Source organism: Anoplopoma fimbria, chromosome 15 (assembly GCF_027596085.1).
Source record: "Anoplopoma fimbria isolate UVic2021 breed Golden Eagle Sablefish chromosome 15, Afim_UVic_2022, whole genome shotgun sequence".
NCBI classification, from domain to species: domain Eukaryota; kingdom Metazoa; phylum Chordata; class Actinopteri; order Perciformes; family Anoplopomatidae; genus Anoplopoma; species Anoplopoma fimbria.
In genome coordinates, this window is record NC_072463.1 from 10,295,635 (window position 1) to 10,322,442 (window position 26,808).

At 40.4% G+C, this 26,808-nt stretch overlaps 2 protein-coding genes across 2 annotated transcripts in view; both read right to left on the bottom strand.

The window, feature by feature from the left end:
* adck1 (aarF domain containing kinase 1) overlaps positions 1-12,958 on the bottom strand; it is a 73,384-nt gene extending 60,426 nt beyond the window's left edge. The window contains exons 1-3 of the mRNA XM_054613253.1: positions 12,758-12,958; positions 9,284-9,423; positions 7,493-7,576 (exon numbers count right to left, since the gene is read on the bottom strand). Coding sequence (XP_054469228.1) covers positions 7,493-7,576; positions 9,284-9,415 — 216 coding nt within the window. The 5' untranslated portion in view covers positions 9,416-9,423; positions 12,758-12,958. The remainder of the gene's footprint in view (positions 1-7,492; positions 7,577-9,283; positions 9,424-12,757) is intronic.
* Positions 12,959-20,340: 7,382 nt separating this feature from the next.
* Positions 20,341-25,421, bottom strand: slirp (SRA stem-loop interacting RNA binding protein). The gene is made up of 4 exons (XM_054613252.1): positions 25,312-25,421; positions 21,374-21,432; positions 21,173-21,280; positions 20,341-20,742 (listed from the first exon to the last, which is right to left on the bottom strand). Exons 1-4 carry the CDS (start codon positions 25,376-25,378, stop codon positions 20,674-20,676), a joined length of 303 nt encoding a protein of 100 aa, XP_054469227.1. The 5' UTR covers positions 25,379-25,421; the 3' UTR covers positions 20,341-20,673.
* Positions 25,422-26,808: the final 1,387 nt, after the last annotated feature.

Sequence of the window (26,808 nt, forward strand, 5' to 3'; positions counted from 1 at the left end):
TACTGTGACTTTATGTCTAACTTAAGGGTGGTGGTGAAAGAGAGTCGGCATGATACTATGCAGAGGTGCCGAGTGAATCAGCGCTTTGTTCACCATTTCATCTGAGCCATGAAAAGAGATCTTCAAAATGGCTGCTTCCCCCAATACGCTCTTTGCTCCTGCCTTTTTCTCAAGCAGCTGAGGAAGCAAGGGGATCATTAGACATCAGTAGCTGTGTTCTCGCTGTCACCGTGACATCACCTCCTCCTCCCCAATATCCTCCTCTCTCCACTCAGCCCCCTTAAATAACCTTGTGACTTGCCCTCATGAGGCTGCTTTGACTTAGAGATCTCTTTGTATGCTATCACAGCCTTTGCCCAAAATACTGAGGGGATCCTAATGTTGTTGATGGCATCCTTTACCAAACCAGATAAATACCAATATCAGTGTTAAACTGAGTTAAAGAAAAACCCATCCAATAAATATCCCATTATAGAATTTAGCTACAAATAAACACATCCAATAAGAGAGCCTGTTGGGAGGAATGAAAACATGAACCTGGACACAGGTGAGTGGACACACAGGTGAGTGGACACACAGGTGAGTGGACACAGGTGAGTGGGCCTAGTGTTTATTGGAAAAGAAGCTGACACCCTCTCTCTGTCCATTCCACTTTGAATCCACTGTTCTTTGGATCACACCGCAGTCTAAACGCATGTCACATCCTGTACCTGGTGCATGTACAGTATGTTACTTGTATATATTTGCAGCACCCAACCCTCGGCCACCCCCTCCCAACATTACCCATAGGCCTCAGCCGGGGCCAACACGCATCATTCATGTGAGCCAAGTAAGCTACATTTAATTTCCCAATCATCTGTTGGCATTGCTTGTAATGAGATGCTAATAGTGTCGTAGCCTAAACGCCCTTAAAGGGGGAGAGAAGGAGGGAGAAAAATGGCGAGATAGACTAAAGGCGTTTAGGATTGCATGATCAATCCAGAGATAAGGACCCATCTCCATCACTCGCTCATATTTTGTTTGTTTTTGCTTCCATTTATGTGCTTATCATTTTCTCTCGTTCTTTTGTTTTTAAATCCAGACCCATCTCCATCACTCGCTCATATTTTGTTTGTTTTTGCTTCCATTTATGTGCTTATCATTTTCTCTCGTTCTTTTGTTTTTAAATCTGCCACATCAGCCCGGGACGGCAGAGGACATCTGGAAAGACAAAAGCCCCTTTCACACCGCAATACTGCCGCAAAGGAGATCCACGGTTGGACTGGATTTGCTTGTTCACACTGAAACATACTGTGTTTGTGTAAAAAGACCAGCGGTTGCGTATGATGTGTAACGTACGCATTGGACAGCATGCTCAGTGGTGGAACAACTCTTTCCCCCCATTCCACCTCCATTCTTTTCATACAAAACAGTAAGGAGGAATACAGGCAACACAGTCCGGCATTTAACAGGTTGTTTTAGTCTTTTGATGTCCCTTTTAGCCCCTTTTACACAGACAACTGCAGGCACCACTATTGTGCAAATGATTATGAGTTAACAGTAACTTATAGTTAATAGCAACAGGATGTAGCAGAATATCCATTAGAGCAGCGGTCCCCAACCACCGGGCCGCGGACCGTGGGACCTATTGTTCTTCAAATGTTTCTTCTTATTATTATTATTAGGGCCCGAGCACTGACGTAGTCAGAGCGGAGGACCTATTGTTCTTCAAATGTATTTGGCGTCTTTCAACAGGGAAAAGAGTGGCTTGGGATAAACGTAAACACACATTTTGCAAATCAATCTGACTCTGCGAAAATAGCAAGATTTTTGGGGTGTCGGGCTGAGGTCGGAGCAATTGGCCCGATAGCGCCCCCTTTTGACTATCCCCAACGCTGCGTTTCACCTAGCTGCATGAAATTTGGTAGGTATATGTCACATGATGGGATGTACAAAAGAATCCAGTTAGACGTATGCTCTAAGCCCCACAGGAAGTCGGCCATTTACGTTTCTTGACCATTTGAACGTGACACACTTTGACGAACTCTGACTAGAGATTTAACCCGATTGACTTCAAATTCGGTCAGTATGATCTTAAGAACTTTGCAGTCTAAAGTTATCAAAAGATCAAAAAGTTATCAAACTATGTATCCATGGCGTCGCTTTCAAAAAACACCATTCGCCATGAAACAGGAAGTTGTTATAACTTGGCCGTACATTGGCTGCATCCTTCGGAGGGTGTATTTGTAGACCCCTCTAAGACGCCTTCTAATGCGGCCGACAAATGCAGCCTACTTTTCCCAGATTCGGAGGATTCAACTGATGGATCCTTCACGGCCCAACATATCCCAAAATTCATTGCGTGCCGGTGAAGTTGATTTATTTATTTTTTTAATGACATGGCGACTAGTGGACCAGCAGCGGGAGAATTCACATTTAAATATAATTATTGGGTTTAACTCATGTGAATATTTACAGATACAAGTGTTAAAACTAAACACAAGGGGCCTGATCAGATCACACTAATGTTAAAATGATCGGTTCATTTACGTGACGCTATTAACTAACCAGCTGACGCTACCGAGAGCCGCTGCGCTATTTACAGCAGCTCGTCCATTTTAATATTTTAACTTAGCTTTACCTCTTTTTATACTCTTTTATGACAACAGCAGCTGGTTGCTAGGAGACGGGAGCGGCAAAAGGGTGGGGGCGCGAAAAGCTGGTGACGTAAACAGGAACTCATTTGTGGACCAGACCGTCTCATTTCGGGGACCGCTCGGTGCAGCCTTCACGGTGTTCAAAGGACCCGGTGGCCTACGTAGACCGCGAAGGCTGGTTCCTCCGAAGGCTGCAGCCGCTGGACTGGGACTCAGCTATTGTCTAATACGCTCAAAAATTTTCGTATGTCATGCCATCCTAACCCTGAACACATTTATATGCCAATTTAGAATCATAGTAATAGCGCCACGTAGTGGCAACATGCAGTTACATGTTGTGTACTCTTACATCCTCCTCGTCACAAATTAATCATTAATAATTTGTTGAAGGGCGGCGACGGCGAATTTCGATCCTTCACCGTGAACGAATAAACTGATGTAACTCGACTCCACAATAATAATATGATAATGCTTCATTGTGAAGATTCTACACAAATATCCAGTTCCATCTGCTCTACAAACCACACGGTCTGACTATTAGGCTCAGCCTCCTAGATTTTTTTTCCGCCATTTCGAATTTTGTTAAAAACCCGTTTTTGTTTACTCCTCCTAAATGCCAAGTCCTATTGCTTCCAAATTGTCTGTGTGTTATCAATCGATCAATATCATCAATAAACAGCTTGTTGAGATCTCATTGCGTGGCTTTGTTCAACAACACACATCAATTGAAAACCGTTTGGCCTATCATCACGAAACTTTCAGAATATGCCGGCATCGCAACCTGTAACATACAGTGCCCTCCAGAATTATTGGCACCCTTTAGTAAAAATGAGAAAAACGAAAAAAAATCTTTATTGTTTATCCCCATTCAAAATATTCACAAAAATGTAACCTTTAACTGAAGAAACATAATTGAAAGAAACATTAAATTCTTATCATGAAACAAATATTTTTCTCAAAAATATATGTGCCACAATTATTGGTTATTCCGAGGTCGACGCTTGTGGCCTCTCCTCTTCAGCTCATCCCACAGTTTTTCTATGGGGTTTAGGTCGGGGGACTGTGATGGCCATGGCAAAACCTTTATTCTGTGGTCGGTGAACCATTTTTGTGTAGATTTTGAGGTGTGCTTCGGATCATTGTCCTGCTGGTATGTCCAACCACGGCCCATTTTAACCTTCCTGGCAGAGGCTGTTAGGTTTTCATTTAATATCTGCTGGTATTTGATGGAGTCCATGATACCATGTATCCTAACAAGATGTCCAGGGCCTTTGGAAGAAAAACAGCCCCACAACATCAAAGATCCGCCACCATACTTCACAGTGGGTATGAGGTGCTTTTCTGTATGGCTATCTTTCTGCCTACGCCAAACCCATCTTTGATGTTTGTTGCCAAAAAGCTCTATTTTGGTCTCATCTGATCATATAACCCGGTCCCATTGAAAGTCCCAGTAACGTTTGGCAAACTGTAGGCGCTTTAGTTTGTTGTTGATTGACAGCAGAGGCTTTTTTCTGGCAACCCTCCCAAACAACTTGTGGTGATGTAGGTGGCGTCTGATGCTAGTTTTGGAGACTTTCTGACCCCAAGACTCAACTAACCTCTGCAATTCTCCAGCTGTGATCCTTGGAGATTCTTTTGCCAGTCGAACCATCCTCCTCACGGTGCGTGGGGTCAATGTACACACACGTCCTCTTCCAGGCTGATTCTTAACATCTCCTGTCGCTTTAAACTTCTTAATTATGCCCTGATAGTGGAAATGGGTATTTTCAACTGTTTAGAGATTTTCTTATATCCATTTTCTGATTTGTGCAGCTCAACAACTTTTCGTCGCACATCGTCACTGTGTTCTCGGGTCTATAGTCATTCATCACTATGTCCCATAGTGATGAATGACTAAGGGAATTTGACCTGTGCCACCTCATATTTATACCCCAGTGAAACAGGAAGTCATGGTTGACCACTTAAAAGTTCCTAATCAAACAGGTGAATTTAAAAATGTAAAATATGACTGGAATTATACTTCAGTTAGATTGTAATCATGCGATTTTCTAGGGGTGCCAATAATTGTGACACACATGTTTTGGAGAAAAATATTTGTTTAATGTCAACATTCTTTTTTTCTTTCAATAATTTTCAATAATTTTTCTTTCAATAAATTTACAAAATATTCAGATTTTTGTGAATATTTTGAGTGAAAGACCAAGAGGATAAACAGCAAAGACATTTTTTCACAGCCTGTTTTGCTCATATTCACTAAGGGTGCCAATGATTCTGGAGGGCACTGTACATAAAACATTATCTTATCTTATCTTCAGTGAGCTTCCTTGTGTTCACCTTTGTGAAATAAAGGAAAGGGGAATAACAAGTGGCTTTTTTAAGCATAAGCCAAAGACTGATGAGACAATCATTGTCATTGGCTAATTGAGGTCATGTGGGCACTGACAATTCATAACAGGTTAGTCAAATGTCATTTTTTTTTTTTTACAGATTTCAAGTCTACAAATACCAGTGTCAATATTTCAGTTTTTATAGTTAAGTTTGTTAGGGTAAAATGTGTATAGCCCGAAGCTCTTACACTACATTTCTTTTTTTCAGGAGATATTTCATTATATACTTAGATTTCACGGGTGCCAATAATGTTAAAAGCAGATAACTAGGCATTGGATAGGGATAGTAGAGACATCCCAACACTGATTTGTAAGTACATAAAGCATCTTCTGTATATTCTCAAACTAACGCACACAGAAACTCCTTCTTACTGGTTATCAAATGTTCACTACAGCGTTTTCCACAGCAGAGCTTAGCTAGTGCAGAGGACAAAAAGCAGTCCATCTGTTCTCTCATTGCAGGGCATGTTCCTCCACTCATTTGGCAGACTTGAAAGTGCTCCCATGCTTGTTCTAATTGGCTGTGAATGGCCCCTCGGTTCACTCAGGGCAGCCTTTGATGAGCTTGGAAGACTGGCTCCATAAGTGGCTTTGAGTGAAGCTCTTTATGAGAGGCTGAATAGCAGCTCGGTCGCCTCACCTCTAGGACTTCATAATAATTAGGAAGGGAGCCTCCTCTCTGAATTAAATCTGCACCATGCATTTATTCTAATCAGCATGTGTAGCTAGGCTTGACCAGCAGGGCCTCAGGGGCTGGACCGAGTGTCTGTGTGTGTGTGAGTATGTTTGCGTGTGTGTCACATAAACAAGGCCAGCCATGCTGAACCCTGCTCTTCAAGGTTCACTGCAGCTCTCTTGCTGCAGAGGAGATCTCTGTGCACTGTTAGTGGGAGCAGGTGGTCTCTGACCTTTCAGCAGCTCTCCTGAGTGAACCTGACTGAGCTGTGGCCTTTTAACAAACGCCAGCACAAAAAACTCAATGCATACCAGCTGACATTTACTGTTATTACCTTCATCCTACTAATGGGATTTCACCCACAATATGATCCCGTTTTGTGGGTCTGATTACGAATAATAATGCAATCTGATGTTAAAACAATATGCATGCTGCTGACAGTCTCATGTTTACTTAAGGTTAATCTTAATCTCGGTTTTGATTTCCTGGCCTGAAACTTTACTATGTCAGTTTATTTACAGCGCTCTCATCAACTTGGTTTCCAGCTGCAGCGGGGAGCTTTTCAAACAGGGCTGTAGACAACATACTGTATGTTGCACGTGCTATAAAAACATTTGGTCTGTGTGATGAATAAAATCGTCAGATACTGCCATGCGATGCGTGTTTGTGTGTGTGGTGAATTGTTAACGCATAACTATTCCACTTGGTAGTTGAAGACTGTCTCGCAATTAAGAATCAGTGTTCCTGCTGCTAACATTTGGCGGAGAACAAGAGGGACAGGGAGTGAGACGGTGCCCCATGAGCAGGTTATCATAGACAGTTTATAGCCAGATGTGTGTAACGCAGACCTGCTGATGGACCTGTTCATGAGTCTGTTCATAGGACTCTGTTTCTCTGTGAAAAGAGACTTCACTCTGCAGTGTAGTTCAAACACTTCACTGATAACCAACAGTAACACCCAGTAAGAAAGGGAAACACTAGAGTTTCAACACTACATGTTTTAATAAAGTAGCGCATAAATAATAATAAATACTTAAAAATGAATTTTTAAACTGTATTTTAGTATGCCTCCCCCTGCCCCCAAACAATACTTGCAGTCTCAAACTACAGTGGACTTACTTGTTACTTTTATACTGGTACTACAATTGTGTGGCCTATATTTGGAAACCTTCCACCTCTGTTCCGCCTGTTGCACCAGTGCCATGTGCAAAAAGGTTCCCATACAGCCCTCTCTAAAACACGCACTGTGTACCAGCTGCTCAGACACAGTTAGAGAATAGATAGTGGACATAGCAGAACATTTAACAGCTAAAAAGACAGATTTTCTTCTCAGGATATGGCAGAGACCAAATCAGAGTTTAAAGAAAGTAAATATTGACCTTAAATTCATCAGTTGGACACAAATATCACACATCTCCACAAGAATCATAATGTTTCTCTGCGTTCAGCTCTCAGAACCTTTATAGCTTGTGAATCTCCGTGGTTGGGAGTTTAAAATAAAGGAATATACTTTTTTCTATCCCCGTTAGAGTGTTTTTTGAGGGGTGCGGCGGGCCAAGGACAGAGGATTTCTAATGTTGTTTAGCTTGTAAATTTGTGATACTGGGCTATACACATACAAAAGTACTTAACTTGACAAATGTCTTTGCTAATTGATAAACAGGGAAGGATGGAACAAGAAGAAACATCCCCAGTGAGCTCTTAGAGCTGTGGTTTCACCTTGCTGTGCTGTGGAAAGCAGTCGGTTAAGTCAGTGCAAGTGTCCCCACCTCTATGACGGAGTGTTCTCCTACCTTGGACTTGAGTGCCCAGTACTCCTCTGTGCCATATTCAACATGTTTGAAAGCAGTCAGATAGTCGAAACTGATGACCACCGTCTGCAACAGACAACAGAGTAGTGACATGTAAAGAACTGAGGAGTCAACAGGTACACTTTCCTTTGAAAAGCACTAACATTCAGAAAATGAGCAAAAGACAATTCAAGTTTGGAATAATACAGACATTATCAGATATAAAGAGTAACAACTTTAATGAATGGGATGACTTGGTTCTAGAATGTCTGGGTGACTGTGCATTTGAAAACTGCAGAACAGTGATAGTTTACAGAATGAGGAGATGAGTACTTAATATAATAATTTCACAAACACTGATACCAGCGAGAAGAATAGGCTTTTGTGACAGTTAAAAAATGATTTAAATCAAGGTGGGACAGATACAACATAGTCACACAAGTAGAATAAAGTAAAACGCTTTAAAAACACATCAAATAAAGATTAAAATTAAGTTAAATTAGAAAAAATCATTTTTTTTGTATTTTTATATCAAAATCCAATTCCCTTTACTCCTGTTAAACAAAACATGACGTGCTAGTGTAAGTTAGTACAAACCAATTTGTAATCAATAACATCATGACACCCATCCATCAATCAATCTGCAACTTTTAGCACAAAGGTAAGTGTTTGTCCACAGCCAGAGTCCTCTGTAGCTCCGCATCACACTACAACCCCAGCGGTCCAATGAAATATGAGATTTTTTAAATCCCTCTTGTAACTGTACAATCTTAAATTTCAATCTTAATATTGTTTCAGTGAGGATAACTCACAGTACATAAACTGTTTCACTTGGACTTGAACATGGTGCTCATTTATGCTTATCTGTGGGGCTGCTATAATGGCCATTTATTGACCTTAGTGTGCTAAACTAACTCTAAATGCTCTGCTACGGCTTCTCAAACAAACTGTGTGCACAGTACGCTCTGCTGCAGCATCTCAAGCTGAAGGAGTATCCACAGTATGCTGCGTCTCCTCGGAGGGAGTATCCACCGTATGCTCTGCTACTGCGCCTCCTCGGACAGATCTACACAAAGTGTCCACAGTATACTTTGCTGCTGCGTCTCCTCGGACAGTGTCCACAATTCCCTCTTCTGCTGCGTATATTCAGACAGGGTGTCCAAAGTCACTCTGCTGCTGCTCCTCAGCTCTGTCTCCATAAAGAGAGTATCAAAAGTACACTCTGCTGCTATGTCTCCACGTACAGTGTGTCCACAGTATGCTCTGCTACTGGGTCTCAAATGGACAGTTTCCACAATATGCTCTGCTGCTGCATCTACTCGGACAGTCTCCAGATTACCTTCTGCCGCTGTGTTTCCTAGGACAGAGTGTCCACAGTATACTGTGTTACTGAGTCTCCTTGGACAGTATGTCCACAGTATACTCTGCTGCTGATTCTCTACAGACAGAGTGTCCACAGTACGCTCTACTGCTGCTTCTCCTCAGACAGTGTCCACAGAACGCTCTGCTGCTCTAAAAAACCCAACGGTACACAGCGCTCAGCATTGACAAAAGGTCCAGTTTGTGCCAGAGTGCACTCCTGAGCTCGGAGTGAATATTTATGAACTCACCCCAAAAACCTGAAAACCTGAGTTAAGGCCAAACACAGCTGGCTAAGCCACTAATCCTGCTTTGTGATGCAGGCCCCCGGTCGCAAAGACTGACAGCATGTCAAACAAAACACATCAAGAGAAAAACATCCATCCATAATTCCCCAAATAAAGAGCCTCAGGGCAGAGGTGTGCAGTAACTCACTGTGGCTGCGGCTCGTCCAAAGCGGATGACACTCAGGTCATTGAGGTTCAGCTGTCTGTGGTACAGGTAAAACCCGGAGGAGGCAAAAACAGCTGTGGCCAGAGAGGAGACTTTGAGGAGGTGACCAGCCATTAGAGCAACTGTGGGAGGAAGAATGAACATAAAGAGTCCTCACACAACTGTTCACAAAGTGACAGGATATGAAATAGTGTAATGTGCAAAAACATGTGAAAGCAGGTGAGAAGTTATCAACATTCACACAGAGCAGCACTGCACTGTATTATTTTATTCCCAAAAAATACTTAGCCTTCGCTACGCCGAGGAGGAGTGGCCAATATTGAATACAAACCGCAACTGACAAATCCTACTCATGGTGGCTTTAACTGCTCAATTACATTCTTAAAAAACAGGAATATCCAGGAAGACATGACCTGCCCCCCTTTACTTCTGACTGGCTAGCACTCATTGCCTTGGCTGGTTGAATGGGTTAGGTCTAGGCACAGAGAGATTTGTAAGAGTAAGAATTTCAAGGTAAGCCAATCAGAGGCAGAGTATGGCGGATTCTGTCTTCACCATAATTGGAAAAAGATATTGCAGTCTTGGTGAGAAAATACTGACTCTTTTACTTATGTTATGTATTAAGGTGGTAAAATCACACTATAAAATACTTAAATTCTTCAAATGTACAATGTAAACTCACCCCAAGTTGCTAAAACCATCAAATATCGTGAGAGAAATACTGCAGACATAACCTCAGCACCCTCCAAAGGTAGCTCCTGCCCTGCATAGCTCCCCCGCATGCATCATGTGTACTTAAGCTGCAAGTCTCATGAGGTTTACCATTAAGCTTTCCGGCTCATATTTTGCTTTATAACTGGGAGTGAACAACTGACATAGACGAATATGAAATGTGGATCTCACTTTGCGGTCTGCCGACCACACTTGTGGGACTTGAGAATTTTGTGCAGGTGCTTCTCTAAAGAGACAGAGCAAAATGATGCCCCGTACAAACTGGAGGGGAAAACAAGTCATTGCTATCCATTGACTTTGTAATGTTTGAAGGTGCCTCCATGTTGAAAGGGTACTGTGTATCCTGGTGCAAAAGTATTAAAGAGTATTGATACGCTCCGACGTTATTGGTTCCTTTATGGGTACTCTTTAACGTTTTGGTGTAGGCAAATATTATCATCACACTGCAGCGTTCATTTCGTCAGCTACACACACAGACACACTGTAACACACACACACTAACACACAAAGTGAAGCCAGCAAACCGCAGTGGAGACATTAAGGGAAGCAGGTGAAGTGAAGATGACTCCAGTTGACAACAACAACGCTTGTTACCATTACTGCAATAAAACATTCACGAGTGATCAGCCAATACTTTATCAATACATCTGTTCAACAAGCATGGACATGTAAACAAAAGAGAAACCTATTTAACTCTGCTCTCTGAGACCAAGCATACAGGAGGACAGGAATCAGATTTCATTCATTTACATTTTACATTTCTAGATATTAATGACTTTATATTTGCTGTTGTAAATATTACTGTTGCTGCTCTATAAAAATATTAAGTAATGTTAATATCTTCTAATCCTGTTGTGTATTTATTCTGTTTAAATAAAATATATATTCTGTTTTAAAAGTTGTTATTGAGTAACAGATAAGAGTATGATAAAGAACCAAACCAACAAGGAGTCTCGATAAGGGTAGAGGTATGGATAAAATCCTAATCCGGCAATAAGACTTGAGAGATATCTTGGGATCCTGTGTGCAGCAAGCATTCTGATCTAAAGCTCTGCTAGTGAAGCTTTAGCAACTTGACAGTATGCAGCTTATGTTATAGTATAATGTGGATACATCAGAAAGATATGATATAATGTTAGCAAGAGCCTTGGCTAACTACAGTGTCTTACTACCTTGTCCCATCATCATTTTAGTTATCATCTGCACCCCTGGTAGACATAGTGCTTAAATAATCCTTTGGCACGCTGAAATCTAAAGGTTCTTAAGTGTTTTGTTAGCGTTTTAGACCTTTTGCATATTGTGGTGCAGATTGTTTTTCCCTCCGGCGGGTGTGGTTTTCAGAGATTGATTTCTTGTACAATGTCTCTATAATATAATAATAATATAATTCAGACTATGTAAAAATGTTGTCATCTATTGGTTTAGTTGCTGTAATGCTGTGAATGAGAACGAGTTAAAAGTGTCTACAGTCCTATACGCCCATCTCCTGCCAGATATAGGAACCTGCCACTGCAGACCCGAGCTCTCCTGGACTTGACAGTACTTTATCAGATGAAATCAATACACGCGATTACACTAATCCAAAGATAGACCAAAAAAGTACCCTGACGCTTATGCTTATCATATCTATCTCGGTAGAAAACAGGTCATAAGCCACTAGTCGCTACTCAACGGTATGCTGCTGGAACCAACCGTTTGCTCATTCAAAGTATTTATGGTGAATTTTAAATAATATGTCATGTAGTCTGGTTAATGTTCTGCCGAGTTAATATAATGTGTAATCGTGTTCTACAATCAAACATGCCGAAAATGTGGTCAGTGACAGACCACGTGGTCACATGACGTACCCAGCGTGGAGAGGTGGATGACACCAGCAGTCAGAATAGGTTCGTTCGAGTTGACTGCGCCTCGCCTCGAAAGTGGAGGAGAGCAGGGGGCAGCAGCAGTAGGGGGCAGGGGGCAGCAGCAGGGGCAGCAGCAGGGGGGCGTTGAAAAAAAAAACTGCGATCAAGTCGAACAGTTTTCAGCCTTCAATGAAAACACAGGAAGTCATTGAAATGTTTACATCCTGTTGGTTACATTTGTAGGCTACCTGTAGTTTATAGACTACGTTTGGGTTCTATGATTGTCCATCAGTGACAGTGGTTCTCTCCTTTAAAGGTTTCTGATGCTTCACATTGTTAATCTATGGATTTCACACAATCCAGTTCTCTGACTGAAGACATGTTGACATCAACATGGAATTAGGCTTTCTCAATAAATAAAATAATAATAATAATAATAATAATAATAATAATTATTATTATTATTATTATTATTATTATTATCAGCATCATCATCATTGCACAACGTGAGTCCACTAGCCAACAATCTAGCATCAAATCTTACATTTACACAGAAAATAAGAATTTTCTACAAAACGTGGTGTTTGTTGTCTAAACTAAGAGCCAATCAGCTCTTTGATCAGGAGACAGCAGGCGTTTCCCATCATGCACTGCGCCATGCAGTCGGCTCTAAAAACCTGCGGCCGCCTCGCTCTCGTGAGGTCATCGTTGCCCACTAGTTCATGACGTCAGAGCAAGTCGGACACAAGTCTACCCGGCATGCATTGCGCGGTGATCGCCGGTGATCGATTCTGCGCAGGACCGGCTCATCTCCAACGGACCTGGTGTCTCACCGGGCACCATGGGGCGTGAAGAGAGGCACGCGCGTTGTCTCACTTACCTCAGAGTTTGACGTCACAGAGGAGTCTGGTTAATGTAGTTCCATGAGAGACGAAGGCTGCTGAACTCACACGTGACCTTTACTGTTCATCAGCGGTGTCTGCGCTACTTCCGGTACATATCACTCCCCTGTACACTTCGCTCAGGCCGGTGACGTGTTTCTCACGCGTCTCTGGGTTCATGCCCAGTCTCTTAACTCGCCTCCTCGATTCCTTCACTTGCGCAGGAAACCAGGCGAGGAGAGAGGAAACCTGTTTTAAGAGACATGAGACGTCCTTTCCTCTGGAGCGTCACGTGACGCGACGTCTGTTTCTGATGACGTCACCGCTGATCAGCTGTCAGTCTGCTCTAACAGCTGGAGAGACTTTTAATTTATGTCTGCACACATGATCACTGTACTAATATTAATAAAGACACAAAGTAATCATCACTGTACTAATATTAATAAAGACACAAAGTAATCATCACTGTACTAATATTAATAAAGACACAAAGTAATCATCACTGTACTAATATTAATAAAGACACAAAGTAATCATCACTGTACTAATATTAATAATCATCACTGTACTAATATTAATAAAGTAATCATCACTGTACTAATATTAATAAAGACACAAAGTAATCATCACTGTAGTAATATTAATAAAGACACAAAGTAATCATCACTGTACTAATATTAATAAAGACACAAAGTAATCATCACTGTAGTAATATTAATAAAGACACAAAGTAATCATCACTGTACTAATATTAATAAAGACACAAAGTAATCATCACTGTACTAATATTAATAAAGACACAAAGTAATCATCACTGTACTAATATTAATAAAGACACAAAGTAATCATCACTGTACTAATATTAATAAAGACACAAAGTAATCATCACTGTAGTAATATTAATAAAGACACAAAGTAATCATCACTGTAGTAATATTAATAAAGACACAAAGTAAACATCACTGTAGTAATATTAATAAAGACACAAAGTAATCATCACTGTAGTAATATTAATAAAGACACAAAGTAATCATCACTGTACTAATATTAATAAAGACACAAAGTAATCATCACTGTAGTAATATTAATAAAGACACAAAGTAATCATCACTGTACTAATATTAATAATGACACAAAGCAATCATCACTGTACTAATATTAATAGTGAAACAAAGTAATCATCACTGTACTAATATTAATAAAGACACAAAGTAATCATCACTGTACTAATATTAATAAAGACACAAAGTAATCATCACTGTACTAATATTAATAAAGACAAAGTAATCATCACTGTACTAATATTGATAATGAAACAAAGTAATCATCACTGTACTAATATTAATAATATTAAAACACTGCTCCTGAGCTGCCTGAAACGCCTCCATTGAATTCTCTCCTTCACTTCTGTAACATTATGAGGTCACAATGTTACCAAAGTGACAGAAAAACTCGTTCAGGCTAGTTTGGCCCTCAAACGACAAAAGAGAGAGACGGAGGAAGAGTTTTTGGAAATCTGAAACGTTGACCAATCACAACAGAGCAGGCTAGCGGACCAATCAGAGCAGACTTTAGCGCTACAATGGAGCGTTTCAGAGAGAGGGTGAGAAGAGGTGCTGCAGGACAGCCAGGATGAGAAAAACAAGGAGGATTATGAGCATTAACGCATGTTGTAACTGTAACTGGAGATAAAAATATGCACCCGGAAAATAGCTTAATGGGGCCTGTTTAACAAAGGAAAGAAGATAATGCCGCACCACAATTCCTTGCTGCAGCAACATTTAAGCAAACCAGCATGCTGTTCTGGCTATTCTGACACACAATCCTTTGCACAGCAGATATATGAGCAAGAAGGTCAAAGTTCAAGTTGCCACGTTATGATGAAGTAGTATGTCTTAATTGAATGCATACTTTGAAAGGGCAGCTGCAATATTCAATTCAATTAAATGCATTTGTTACCTCTAAACTAGATTACTGCAATTCGTTATTATCAGGCTAATCTAATAAATCTCTGAAATCCCTCCAGTTGATCCAGAATGCTGCAGCACATGTTCTAACAAAAACTAAGAAAAGAGATCATATTACTCCAGTATTAGCTTCTCTGCACTGGCTCCCTGTTCAATCAAGAATAGAATTTAAAATTATTTTACTTACCTACAAAGCTCTAACTGGCCAGGCACCGTCTTATCAAAAGTATCAAAAAGCAGGATGGGAGCCAGAGCCTTCAGTTATCAGGCTCCTCTTCTGTGGAACCAGGTTCCAGTTTCAGTCCGGGGGGCAGACACACTCACTACTTTTAAGAGCAGGCTTAAGACCTTCCTTTTTGATAGCTCTTATAGTTAGGGCTGGTTCAGGTTCGCCTTGGTCCAGCCCCTAGATATGCTGCTATATGCCTAGACAGCCGGGGGACTACCTAGGATACGCTGAGCTCCTCTCTCCTCTTCTCTCCCTCCATCTTTATTTATTAATCTCCTATTTATGCACATTACTGATTTTGCTTCTTCCGCGCCATTATTATTATGATTAGTCACATTACTATTACTATTACCTGTACCATTAGGCATATTAGCTTTGCTTCCACCCTGAAGCCCTTTTTGCTTTCTCGCCTCGCAGGTTTCCATGAATCGTTGTGGTACCTGGACTGTGGTCCTGCCTCCTGCTGTGACCTGGCTGACACCCACTGCTACTTCCATTATTATTATGAGTCACATTAATAATACTATTCCCTATATCATTATTTTAATTCCACTATAGTCATTGCTGCTTTTATAAGTAGTCTTATTTTTTCCCTTCGTTACTCTGCTTACTACTCTTATTATATGAATCATTTATGTCACATACATTGAATGTGTTGTATCTCTGTTATGCTGTTCATTCTGTACACATGACATCTATTGCATTCTGTCCATCCTGGGAGAAGGATCCCTCCTCTGTCGTTCTCTCATAGGTTTCTTCCTTTTTTCTCCCTGTTAAAGGTTTTTTTAGGGGAGTTTTTCCTGTGCCGATGTGAGGGAAGGACAGAGGATGTCGCATGTGTACAGATTGTAAAGCCCTCTGAGGCAAATTTGTTCATTGTGATTTTGGGCTAAACAAAACAAACTGAATTAAATTGAAATGAATTAGGCGCAATCCAAGCATAGCTGAGAGCCAGGGGCACCACAGCAGGGCCGGAGTTGGCTAAGGGCTCGGACCACATACACAAAAGTTTAGAAAAACAAAAAGGGTTTGGTTCAGTCAATCCAAAAAAATCGAACTGAAAATACCCAGCACCGCTTCTAACTGCTGATTGGGTGGTTTGGGTTGTTGCTAATTTATTTATTTTGTGTGCCCTAAATTTATAATATAAACCTTTATTTATTTTGTGTGCCCTAAACTTATAATATAAACCTTTATTTATTTTGTATGCCCTAAACTTATAATATAAACCTTTATTGATCCCCAGTTGTTTTTACAGCAGCACCAAGACATAAAAAGTATAGAAAATAACAGATATAAATGTTATATGGCATATAAGCTAAAATGAGAATAGAATAAAAATACAAATTATAAAATAGGATTTGGGGACAAATGGCACGATAAGGTGACATTATTATATTCCTTTATTGATCCCCATGGGGGAAATTCGGGTGTTGCAGCAGCTCAACTACACAGAAACAGATAATAAATACACATATTATACAATAAAATAAAAATAGAATAAAATAAAAAATAAGAATACAAATAAAAAACAAGAATACAAATAAAAATGTACAGTATATCCACATGGGGGGGGCTGGTCAGCATGATGACAGACTGTGGTCTCCGCTGTTGTTGTACAGTCTGATGGCAGTGGGCACAAATGAGCGTCTGAAGTGCTCAGTCCTGCTCTTTGGTAGAATCAGCCGATGGCTGAAAGAGCTGCCCAGCTGCCACAGTTCCTCATGGAGAGGGTGAGAGGGATTGTCCAGGATGGCTCCGAGTTTGGCCTTCATCCTCCTACTCACCCACTGACTCCAGACTGTCCAGCTCCAGACCCACCACAGAGCTGGCTTTCCTCACCAGCTTGTTGAGCTTGTTGGCATCTCCAGTCCTGATGCCACCACCCCAGCACACCACAGCAAAGAAGAGGGCGCTGGCTACCACAGACTGGTAGAATGCCTTGAGCAGTTTATTGCACACATTGAAGGACCTCAGCCTCCTCAGGAAGAACAGCCTGCTCTGTCCTTTCCTGTATAGGGCGTCAGTGTTGTGTGTCCAGTCCAGTTTATTGTTTATCTGCACCCCAAGGTACTTGTAGGACTCAACCCTCTCCACTTCCCCTCCCTGAATGAAAACAGGGACAGGGGGGCTTCTGTTCCTCTGGTAGTCCACCACAAGCTCCTTGGTCTTGCTGATGTTGAGCTTCAGGTGGTTGTTGCTGCACCATGTGATGAATTGATTGATTGATTGATTGTCTTTATTTCGAACATGCAAGCAATAAAAAACATGATTATTAATCAATTAATGATTATCAATTGATTATTAATAGATGAAATAAAAAATAAAAGAGACAAAAGAAGTAAAATTTAAAAAAAAAACTTTCTACATGCTCGAAAGGGGGTAGGAGGAAGTAAAAAAACTTATCTAGTCCTACCCCTTAATAGATCAATTTAGCTTGGATAGATGTCACCAACATGTCAGTATAATGCAAGCTATAATAATGCATACAAATATGAATACAGAATACAGAATAATTGTGTGTATATATATATATATCTACGCATATATATCTACGTATATTTATAAATAGTCAATATAATCACACACAAATATTGTAAACAATTATATATATAATTGTATACAATTATATATATATATATATATATATATATATATATATACTATAAACAATTTATATTACATTATAAATACCTATACATGTATATTATAAGTTACTATATATATAGATATTACAAATATAAATACAAATACCATGTATATTACAAACTACAGTCTACATATCAATGTTACAGAGGCTTTTCTAAATTTCTGTACTTTGTGAAGACGATGTCTTTATATTTGTTTTTGAACTGTCTTATGCTTTGGCTTTTCTGTACTTCCACACTTAACTTATTCCACAATTTAACTCCGTAGATGCTGATACAAAAGCTCTTTTTCGTTGTGCGTGTGTGGTGGACCTTGAAGTTCAGCTGTCCCCTTAAGTTATAACGTCCCTCCCTTTCAGAAAACATTGCCTGTATGTTTTTTGGTAGCATATCATTTCTGGCTTTGAAGATTGTTTGGGCAGTTTTGAATTCAACCAGATCAGGAAATTTGAGAGTTTTGGACTGTATGAATAGTTGATTAGTATGTTCATGATAAGTTACATTATGGATTATTCTAATGGCTCGCTTCTGAAGAATACACAACGGTTGTAAAGAAGCTCTCAATCAGTCCTCTGTACTCCTCCTCGTTGTCCCTGGTGATACATCCAACAATGGAGGAGTCATCGGAAAACTTTTGGAGGTGGCAGGAACCAGACATGGTGTGATTGATAACAGCAAAGTCAGAAAAGGTTAATATATAGTATGATTAAGCAATGGTACTGTGTTTGTCTGTACTCTTGTAATAGAATATAGTGCAAGAGTCAATGTAACATATTGACATAGTATAATATAATATGTTACATTATGATGTGGGTTATGACACATAAGGTGTAGTAGCACAGTAACATATGCTAGAGGTAGAGCAGGTGTGTCTGCGGTGTATGAATGGCTTAAAATGGCCAGAGTCCTGATGTGCATGGTAGCCTCTGTCATCAGTGTATGAGTGGGTGTGAATGGGTGAAAGATGACATGTAGTGTCAATGCCCTTCCAGTGGTCGTAGGACTAGAAAGGCCATTTAGCATTTGCCAAATATACAGTATATAACAAAGTATAAAGTATAACATAGTTCAAGATTTAACTTAATATATGTCATGAAGTACGGCAATATAAGATATGATTGAAAAGAATATCAAACATATGTTAACATATGGTATAGTACAATAAATAACAAGAACATATCAAGATTATGAGCAGAGAGAATGAAGAGGGAGAGTTGAGATTAAAATACCTTTGTAATCTTTATATATCTATATAGATACTTTCTATATCCTCGTGCTAAATTCGACTGTAAATCCACATTATGAAGCTGATTTATTTATTTGAAATGATCCCGGGAGGATGGCCCTGGACCCCCTAGGGGGTCACATCGTTGTCATCTTTTCCCCCCCGTGAGTTGGCACCCGTGTTTATTGGAGTAGAATAAAACAGAATATTACCTTATTAATCCCCATGGGTGAATTACTTTTCTGCATGTAATCCACTCAAAAGCCCCTTACACAACACGCTTCCAGAATCTGGAGAGGCATGAGGGAACACAACAAAAGCTTGTATCTGATATTACTCTTATTTTTACCAGATTTTTGTGCTATCCGGCCAGGGATTCAAACCATCAACCTTCAAGCTGCTAATCCGCAACTTTAATCTGCAGGCAACCTACCGTCCATGTTGGCCGAATCTCATTTCTTATATGGCAGGCTAAAACTTTCTCCGGCCCTCATGTCTCTGGTGAGGTAGAGGAGTTGCTAGGAGACAGACTTCCTCTGCTGTCATGCGGTGCATCTCGGTGCTAACTTTGCTGGAAGAGCTCCTGATCAGCTCGTCGTGTTGTCCACGATGCTGGTCTCTGACATCACCGAAGAACCCACGTCTCCCAGGATTATATTATAGATTATTTTTCTCATCCAAACATTGACGTTAAAGGCTAATTGAGGAATAAAAAGACAACCTTTTTTTCTTGTAACACTTTGACATCAATTTTCAATTGAAATGCTAGACCAGTGGGCAACACAATGCTTGTTTAGCAGTGGTGGTATGTAACTAAGTACATTTATTCCAGTACAGTACTTGAGATCAGATTTGAGGTCCAGTACTTGATTTGAGTATTTTGTTTTCCCAACTGTAGGCCTACTCTTACGCCACATACAGTTTAGATATCTGTTGCCTACTTTTTACTATACAACTATACATTTGAATGAAGTGCTTATAAAACATATTGCTTTGTTACAAATACAACTTACCAACAGTTTTTGTTTATCAATAGGTCGATTGACAGAACATTTTGTCATCTTTTCTTGATAATTGCCAAATGTCATGGTTCCAGCTTCACAAATGTGAGGATTTTCTGCTTTTCCTGTCATTTATTTCCTAATACTTTCGCCCTTTATACTATTGTTAGGACAAAACAAAGCATTGTGAAGGCATCGCTTTGGGCTCTTGGTAATTTGCGTCAATTTTTGATAAATCAATAAATGAATCGGAAAAAAAACCCAGAAGACTAATCCATAATATAAACAATCAAAAGTTGCAGTCCAAAAGAAAACCGTTCAAAATGAGTTTCACTTCCACCAACTACACCACTGCTGTTTAGACTTTACTGCATGAGTAACAATGATCCAATGCCAGCTACAAGCCACCATTGGCCAAAGGAAGTACTGAGATCCTGGACTGCAGTGTAACCACTGCACAAAATACTACAGTACAAGTGAAAGTGGAAATCAAAAAACATTGAATTCAAAAATGATTCCAACACTGTTTTTACTGCTTTACACTTGAGATCAGTAAATTATGTTTTATAAAGGCATTATTTACTGTTGATGGAGTGTGACAGGATGCTTACAGGAAGTACAACCCTATCGCTGACAATAAATAGCACTACTACTGCACAGAGCATTAAAACATCGGCAATCATGGTCAGGCCCAAAGTCACTGAAGATGTTCAAAGGACAAACTTGGGTCATACTGGTCTAAATGTCCCGCAAATAGGCAGCAGGGGCAAACGCATTCTTAGTGAACTGGGCCAGGCGATAACAATAGCACATGTCAGTCTCTTCCACACAGCAGTATCGGAGCTTCAGTCATGTTCACCGTCTCTGTTTGACCTCTGCCCTGCAAATGGACGTCTGTTCCTCTGAACCTGCAGCTGAAAACAGAGAACAGGGGAATCCATAAGGAAATAATACATAGAGGATATAATAAATATGTTCAGGTTCTGCCTCATACTGAAACCTTATCATATGTAGTATGATGTCTAAGAACAAACTTATTAGCATTATTTGCTTTAATCCGCTGATATCTAGCCGATCATTGTAGAAAGCTCTATTTTATCATTCAGTGTTGAATGGTAACTGGAGGGGTGCCAGTTCACAGCCAGGGCAATGCCCCTTTGCCATTGAGTGAGGCACTGAGCCCCTAACTGCTTGGAGCGCCCTCCCTATCATTCTGATATTTAACAGAAAGGCCTGTAAAATCAGATATCAGAGGTCAGACATGAAACTGACATGGCATGGACATACTCCATAAACGGTTATGTGAAACTATCTATATCCACCTGACTTTACATTTATGATTACCTTTGCTCCCTCCACCATGTGTGGGTCTTTCTGAAGTGCATTGTTCAGTCCTTCCTCTGTTGTGAAGCCCACCCAGCAGAATCCTCTGTGGAAGCCTGTGTCTTTATCCTGGTGCAACACATAAACACAAGCAATTTATGCACTATTGTGCGGGTTTGGCAAGAACAGGGATTCAGTCATTCTATTACTGTGAAAACTTACAAATGGAAGAAGACACCTCTTCACTGGGCCAAATTGTCCAAAGTACTCCCTCATCTCCTCTGCAAAACAAACAGGAACACGTCATATTCTCCAGCACAAACCTGGAGTTTCACTCAAACTTCTTACTCAACAAATAATTAAAGATGCAGCGAAGAACGGGCCCTCGCGCTTTGTGCATGTCGGGGTACTGGCGGGACGTGGAGTGTATAACACTGTAAATGATGCAATGCAAATATCCCAGCACTTCCTGAATCCAGTATTTGGCACGAGAGAAAACAGAAAAACATGCATTTTATCTATATCATTTCTATATAAACTGTTAAGATCATCATGTAAATGTCATGTCAAATTGTTTGCAGTTTGTCATATAAGGCTGATTTCCTTTTGCCAGTAGGTGGCGCTTTGACTAGAAGTAGAAATAGGCATGTCAACATACTCAAGCCATGACTTTAATCAAGCATGGCAAGTTTGTGGCAGATTCAAGCAAGTCCATTGGAGTTACATCAGCTAGTTTATTGGAGAATCACGTAAAATGGCCACCAGACCACGGCTAAGCCTTTCCAAAGGTATAGTGTTGGATACGTTTTAATTACAAAGGCCTTTAGATTGTATTGAGTAAATTTGAAATGGATCTGACAAATACCCTAGGAGTAGTATCTTAAAGTAAACCTCCTAGAAATTATCCAACATTATGCTAAATTTGACACAAAAATGAAAATGTCCAACTTCCGCATGGGTTTGACTTTGGTCCCAAGAAACATATTCTTAGGTCTACATCTGATACATGTGCTTACAAAATTTCAACATTCTTCTGAAAATTTGTAGGGGCTGCTATCGAGGCAATTAATAACTGCAATGCCCAGATGCCGTATGAAATATTTATTTTCATCACCTATGACAATTTGCGAAGTTCCATAAGTTTTTGAGTATCTCAAGCCACAGAGATATTAGCTTCCATTTTCATGGCAAATAATGTGTTGCCACGGCAACAGTATTCAACGAAAACTCATTATATTCAGGACCATGCATAATCAATGTGTTAAGGCTTTACTTGCCAAATTTAAAGTTGATTAACTGGCTAGTAGGAGTACATGAAAGTACAAAATGTGTAATTTCCTTTTGCCAGAAGGTGGCGCTATGACTATGTGAACATTTTGGCGCTCAGGCCTGGACCAGAACCATGCATAAGAAATGTGGCAGATTGGACAATGAACCTTGGAATTACAACAACTTCCTGTTTCATGGCAAATGGGCGCCACGGCACGTCAAGGTCCTTACATGACAACTCCTGATTTTGCTACATTTTCAACATAAAGATCTTAAGATCATTCTAACCCAATTTTAAGTCGATTTCATAAATAATGTAGAAGGGGTTCTTTAAAATACAACACGTGAAAATGAGTAAAAAAAGCCCCAAAAAGGGACAAATTACTGTAGCGCCCCCTAGGGGCAGAATGGAATGAACATTTCAGAGTATGTTCCAGGATGGTACGTGAACATATGCCGCAAATGTTGTGATTATAGCAGAATAGTTTTGAAGTTATGTGTATACCCACATCATTCTATTTCCACCACGACTAAGAAGTGTGCAAAGTTTGGTGAGTTTTCGTGCATGGCAAGTAGCCCCAAAAAGCCATGAGTGGAAAATATTAATCTGAATAATCCGTACAGTTTCAACTGGCCCTTCACGGCCCGACGTTGTCGATGCTGGGGCACTAATGATGCTTCAGCTACACGCAGTGCTCCAGTATAGTTAACACTACGTCACTTCAGTCTACTTTACGGTAGCTTCATGTATTAGTAGTAGCTACACTACGTCACTTCAGTCTACTTTACGGTAGCTTCATGTATTAGTAGTAGCTACACTACGTCACTTCAGTCTACTTTACGGTAGCTTGATGTATTAGTAGTACTTCAGTCTACTTTACACACGTCACTTCAGTCACTTTACGGTAGCTTCAGTCTACTTCAGTCTACTTTACGGTAGCTTCATGTATTAGTAGTAGCAGAGAATGTCTAATATGAGGAGAACTGGCACTCAAATGGGTTAGTTCCGGGTTTCCGGACTGGTTGCAGTAATAATCTTTGACCATGCGGGGCGTCTAGTCCAGAATGAATGGGAGCCAACGGTTTTATCCTCAGAATCCACTTTTCTCACGATGTAATTTTTTGTCAAGTAATTTGAAAGTAGCTATCAAAGGTGGGGCTAAAATAATAAACTCAGCTGAATATTGCATTTTTTAAGGTCACGTATCTGTTCTAAAAAGGTGTTCAAAAATGCGATGACGTCACACTGTCAGAGGTACTGCTTTACGGCAGTTTCTGAATCACTTCGGCACTTCCTTTTATTAACATATAATAGTATAATATATATATATATATAATATAAATACAGTACGCAAAAATAACTTCGACGGAAAGTCCTCCTTAAGATAATGTTTATGCGCTTCAGCTTCAGATGCCGTCAAGAGGGGTCTCTGGTCGTAATCAGTCGCAAGTCCGTCCCTGACCAATCAGCATCATTAGCAGAATGCTAGCGTATACTGGCCAACAACGGCCCAAACTGTAAGAAATCGAAAGGACATAAGTACTCACTCATTTGACTTTTGAACCATAATCTATATTGAACTTGCGGAATCTACAATAAAATTTCATATTTCAACGACAAGCAGGTGAAAGAGGCATAATTAGTCTACGTTTAGCCCGATAGACTCCCATTCAATCTCCGCGATCACCCCCAGTGGATGTCTCATGGAACTACAACCAAAATCGGTACAATGGGGCGTATAGGGAGTGCCCAGGCTCTTCGTAGACGGGCTCTGGTAGTAGCTACACTACGTCACTTCAGTCTACTTTACGGTAGCTTCATGAAGGTTACACTGGCCGTTTCTCAATAAGTGAACTTCTCTGTACTTGTGTCCTCCTGAACTTGTGAAACGTCATCTAGCGCGGCCCAAGTACTGTTCCAAAACACAAGTTCGCATTCAGCCAAGTACGGTCCAAATACCCGGAAGTGTCCTTGCTCCGCCCATTATATCGGGGATGCATCGGAGGAGACTTGTGTGGACTTTGGACAGCCAAGTATCCCAGAATGCATTTCACCAGCAAACAAGAGACGACAATGTCAGTTATCATTGTCTAAATACTGCTGTTGTTGTGTAACGGAATTTAGTTTTAAGATGTTTTTAAGCGAGAATGTAGTTGTTAAGACTTAAAATATGCGGTCAATTTATCAAGATAGAGCCTGTTTGAAAACAGCGCCGACGTTTGTCGGAGATATGAGAGGTCCAGAGAGGAGACCGGGCGGTGAGTGCTCATGTAGCCCGCTGACAGCAGCCTTATCTCGGCAAGGCCTCTCCAGATGTGCCGCTGGCTCCGGTGTCTCTGTGGTTGTGGTTGCAGATGTAACACAAAATATATACATATTAATATTTTAATATTTTCTAAATGAAAACGAAAAAAGGCAGGGTTGTGTTTTATATCATATTTCGTTTTATTGCCAATATATATGACTGAAGATAACCGGAGTAGGCGGGACCGACGAGCTGAGTTGGTGACGTCGGTGACGTCATCAAGTTCGCTGCTGTTCCGATTGCAAAATGACCGTACTGCATCCTCGCATCCTCGGTTTGTACTCTCTGAACTAGCAAGTTTGCAAGTCCAAACTTGACAATACTTGGTATTGAGAAACGGCCACTGCATTAGTTTAAGGCTAACCTAGTAACCCGGAAATGATTGATGATGCATATTGAACAGAAAGCAGCTCTTAGTGATGCTGACTTTGACTTTCCTCCTATTATGAGATGTCCATCCCCGTCACGTGCTGTTGGTTATCTGCGGTGTCAGCAGTGGAGACTCACACATGCACGTGCACACACACACACACACAGAGACCGCCACTCAACATGGTGCTTATCTGAACCGTGAGACAGACTTACTGCCGGCTGTCGTCCATGGTATCTTTGACACGAAGACCTCGAACACCTTCTTGGACGGCGCCGCCATGTTTCCTCCTTCTTCTTCTCCTTCTTCTCCTCTTTAGCAGCGCAAACCAACGTTAAGGCTGCATGTCGCCCCCTGGTGGACCGGAGTGATAACGTGGCTTTGTGTCATTACATTACATTACAGTTGTGTCATTTACGGACATGAGGGATTTATATTGTTATAAATAAAATCATGACTTGTTAAAGAAGCCATATTCTGTCTCGTATTCCCGTTTCATTCATGCATTAAACTGAAGCCCTGTGACCTGTGCTTGTTAGTCCCCTGTCTCTCAGCCCTTTAAGGCTCCACTGGCCTCATCACCTGCCTTCAGTCTGTCTCTACACCTGATCAGCATTACGGTTGCACATCTCATATTTATCCCACAATGTCTTTTCATAGTGGATAAGGTGTCATTGAGTCCTTTATGTCCTGACCGTGACCTTAACAAGCTAACTTACTCTTTTGTTTCCTTCTTCTTTTTTGTCTAAGTGAGTACAAAACAAGTGCAGACACATACATGAAAACGTATATGACCTAAGAAATTATACAAAGTAAGACAGGGACAAAAACAAAGGGGACATAAGCAAACTCAGGAGAGTAACATAGGTGTCACCATACCAGACCATCTAAAGAATGGCCCAAAGCCCCTGATGTGGTAGCATTTACCTCAATCAAGTGTTGTGGCTGTCTTCTTTGACATAGAGATATGATATGATGTGAAGAGAAGGGTTATTAATAAGACTTTGCAGGTTGGGTATTAAGGGTAGATGTATAGATGGATAAGGATTTTTTTACTGAAAAGATTTATAGAAGTCAGAAGGGGAAAGAGCTTTTCAGGAAAGTTTGGTACTGAAAATGGAACGCCTCAAGGTAGTATAATCAGTCCTTTACTATTTTCCATTATGATAAATTATGTGTTCAGTGTAATAGAAAATGGAATGGGAGTGTCACGCAATTTGGAAGTGGGAGAGAAATGTGGAATTCGTAGTAAAAAAACTGCAGAGAGTCATTTCTAAGGTAGAAGAGTGGTCATATATATATGGGGTTTTACATTTTCAGTAGATAAGACAAAGACAATGTTCTTTACAAGGAAACAAATTGGTATTGAAGTAAAAATAATCAAGAATCTGAGAGAGTAAAACACTTTGTGGTTGTGGTTTGATGAAAGGGTCACATGAGCTGTACATATTAAAAAGTAGTGGACACATGTAAAAAAGGGCTAAATATAAAGAGGTGTTTGGTGGGAAGTGAAAGGGGGCGGATAGAACTGCTTTGAAAGCCATACATAGTGGATTAATTAGATCTACCTTAAATTATGGTTGTATGGATCAGCAGCAAGCACACCTCTCAAAATATAGGATAATATTCACTATCAGGCAATGAGATTACGGCTTCATTACAGATGGAAATGGGAGGAAAGCCGCTAGAATTAAGAAGAACTAAGTCAGCAT

What these genes read in the sequence shown, in the direction of transcription:
- slirp (XM_054613252.1), bottom strand. Translation starts at nt 25,378, where the DNA reads ATGGCGGCGCCGTCCAAGAAGGTGTTCGAGGTCTTCGTGTCAAAGATA. An exon ending in ACCATGGACGACAGCCGGCA is followed by an intron (nt 21,433 to 25,311) that starts GTAAGTCTGTCT and finishes TTTGTTTTGCAG; the next exon opens with AGGAGATGAGGGAGTACTTT. An exon ending in ACATGGTGGAGGGAGCAAAG is followed by an intron (nt 20,743 to 21,172) that starts GTAATCATAAAT and finishes CTCTGTTTTCAG; the next exon opens with CTGCAGGTTCAGAGGAACAG.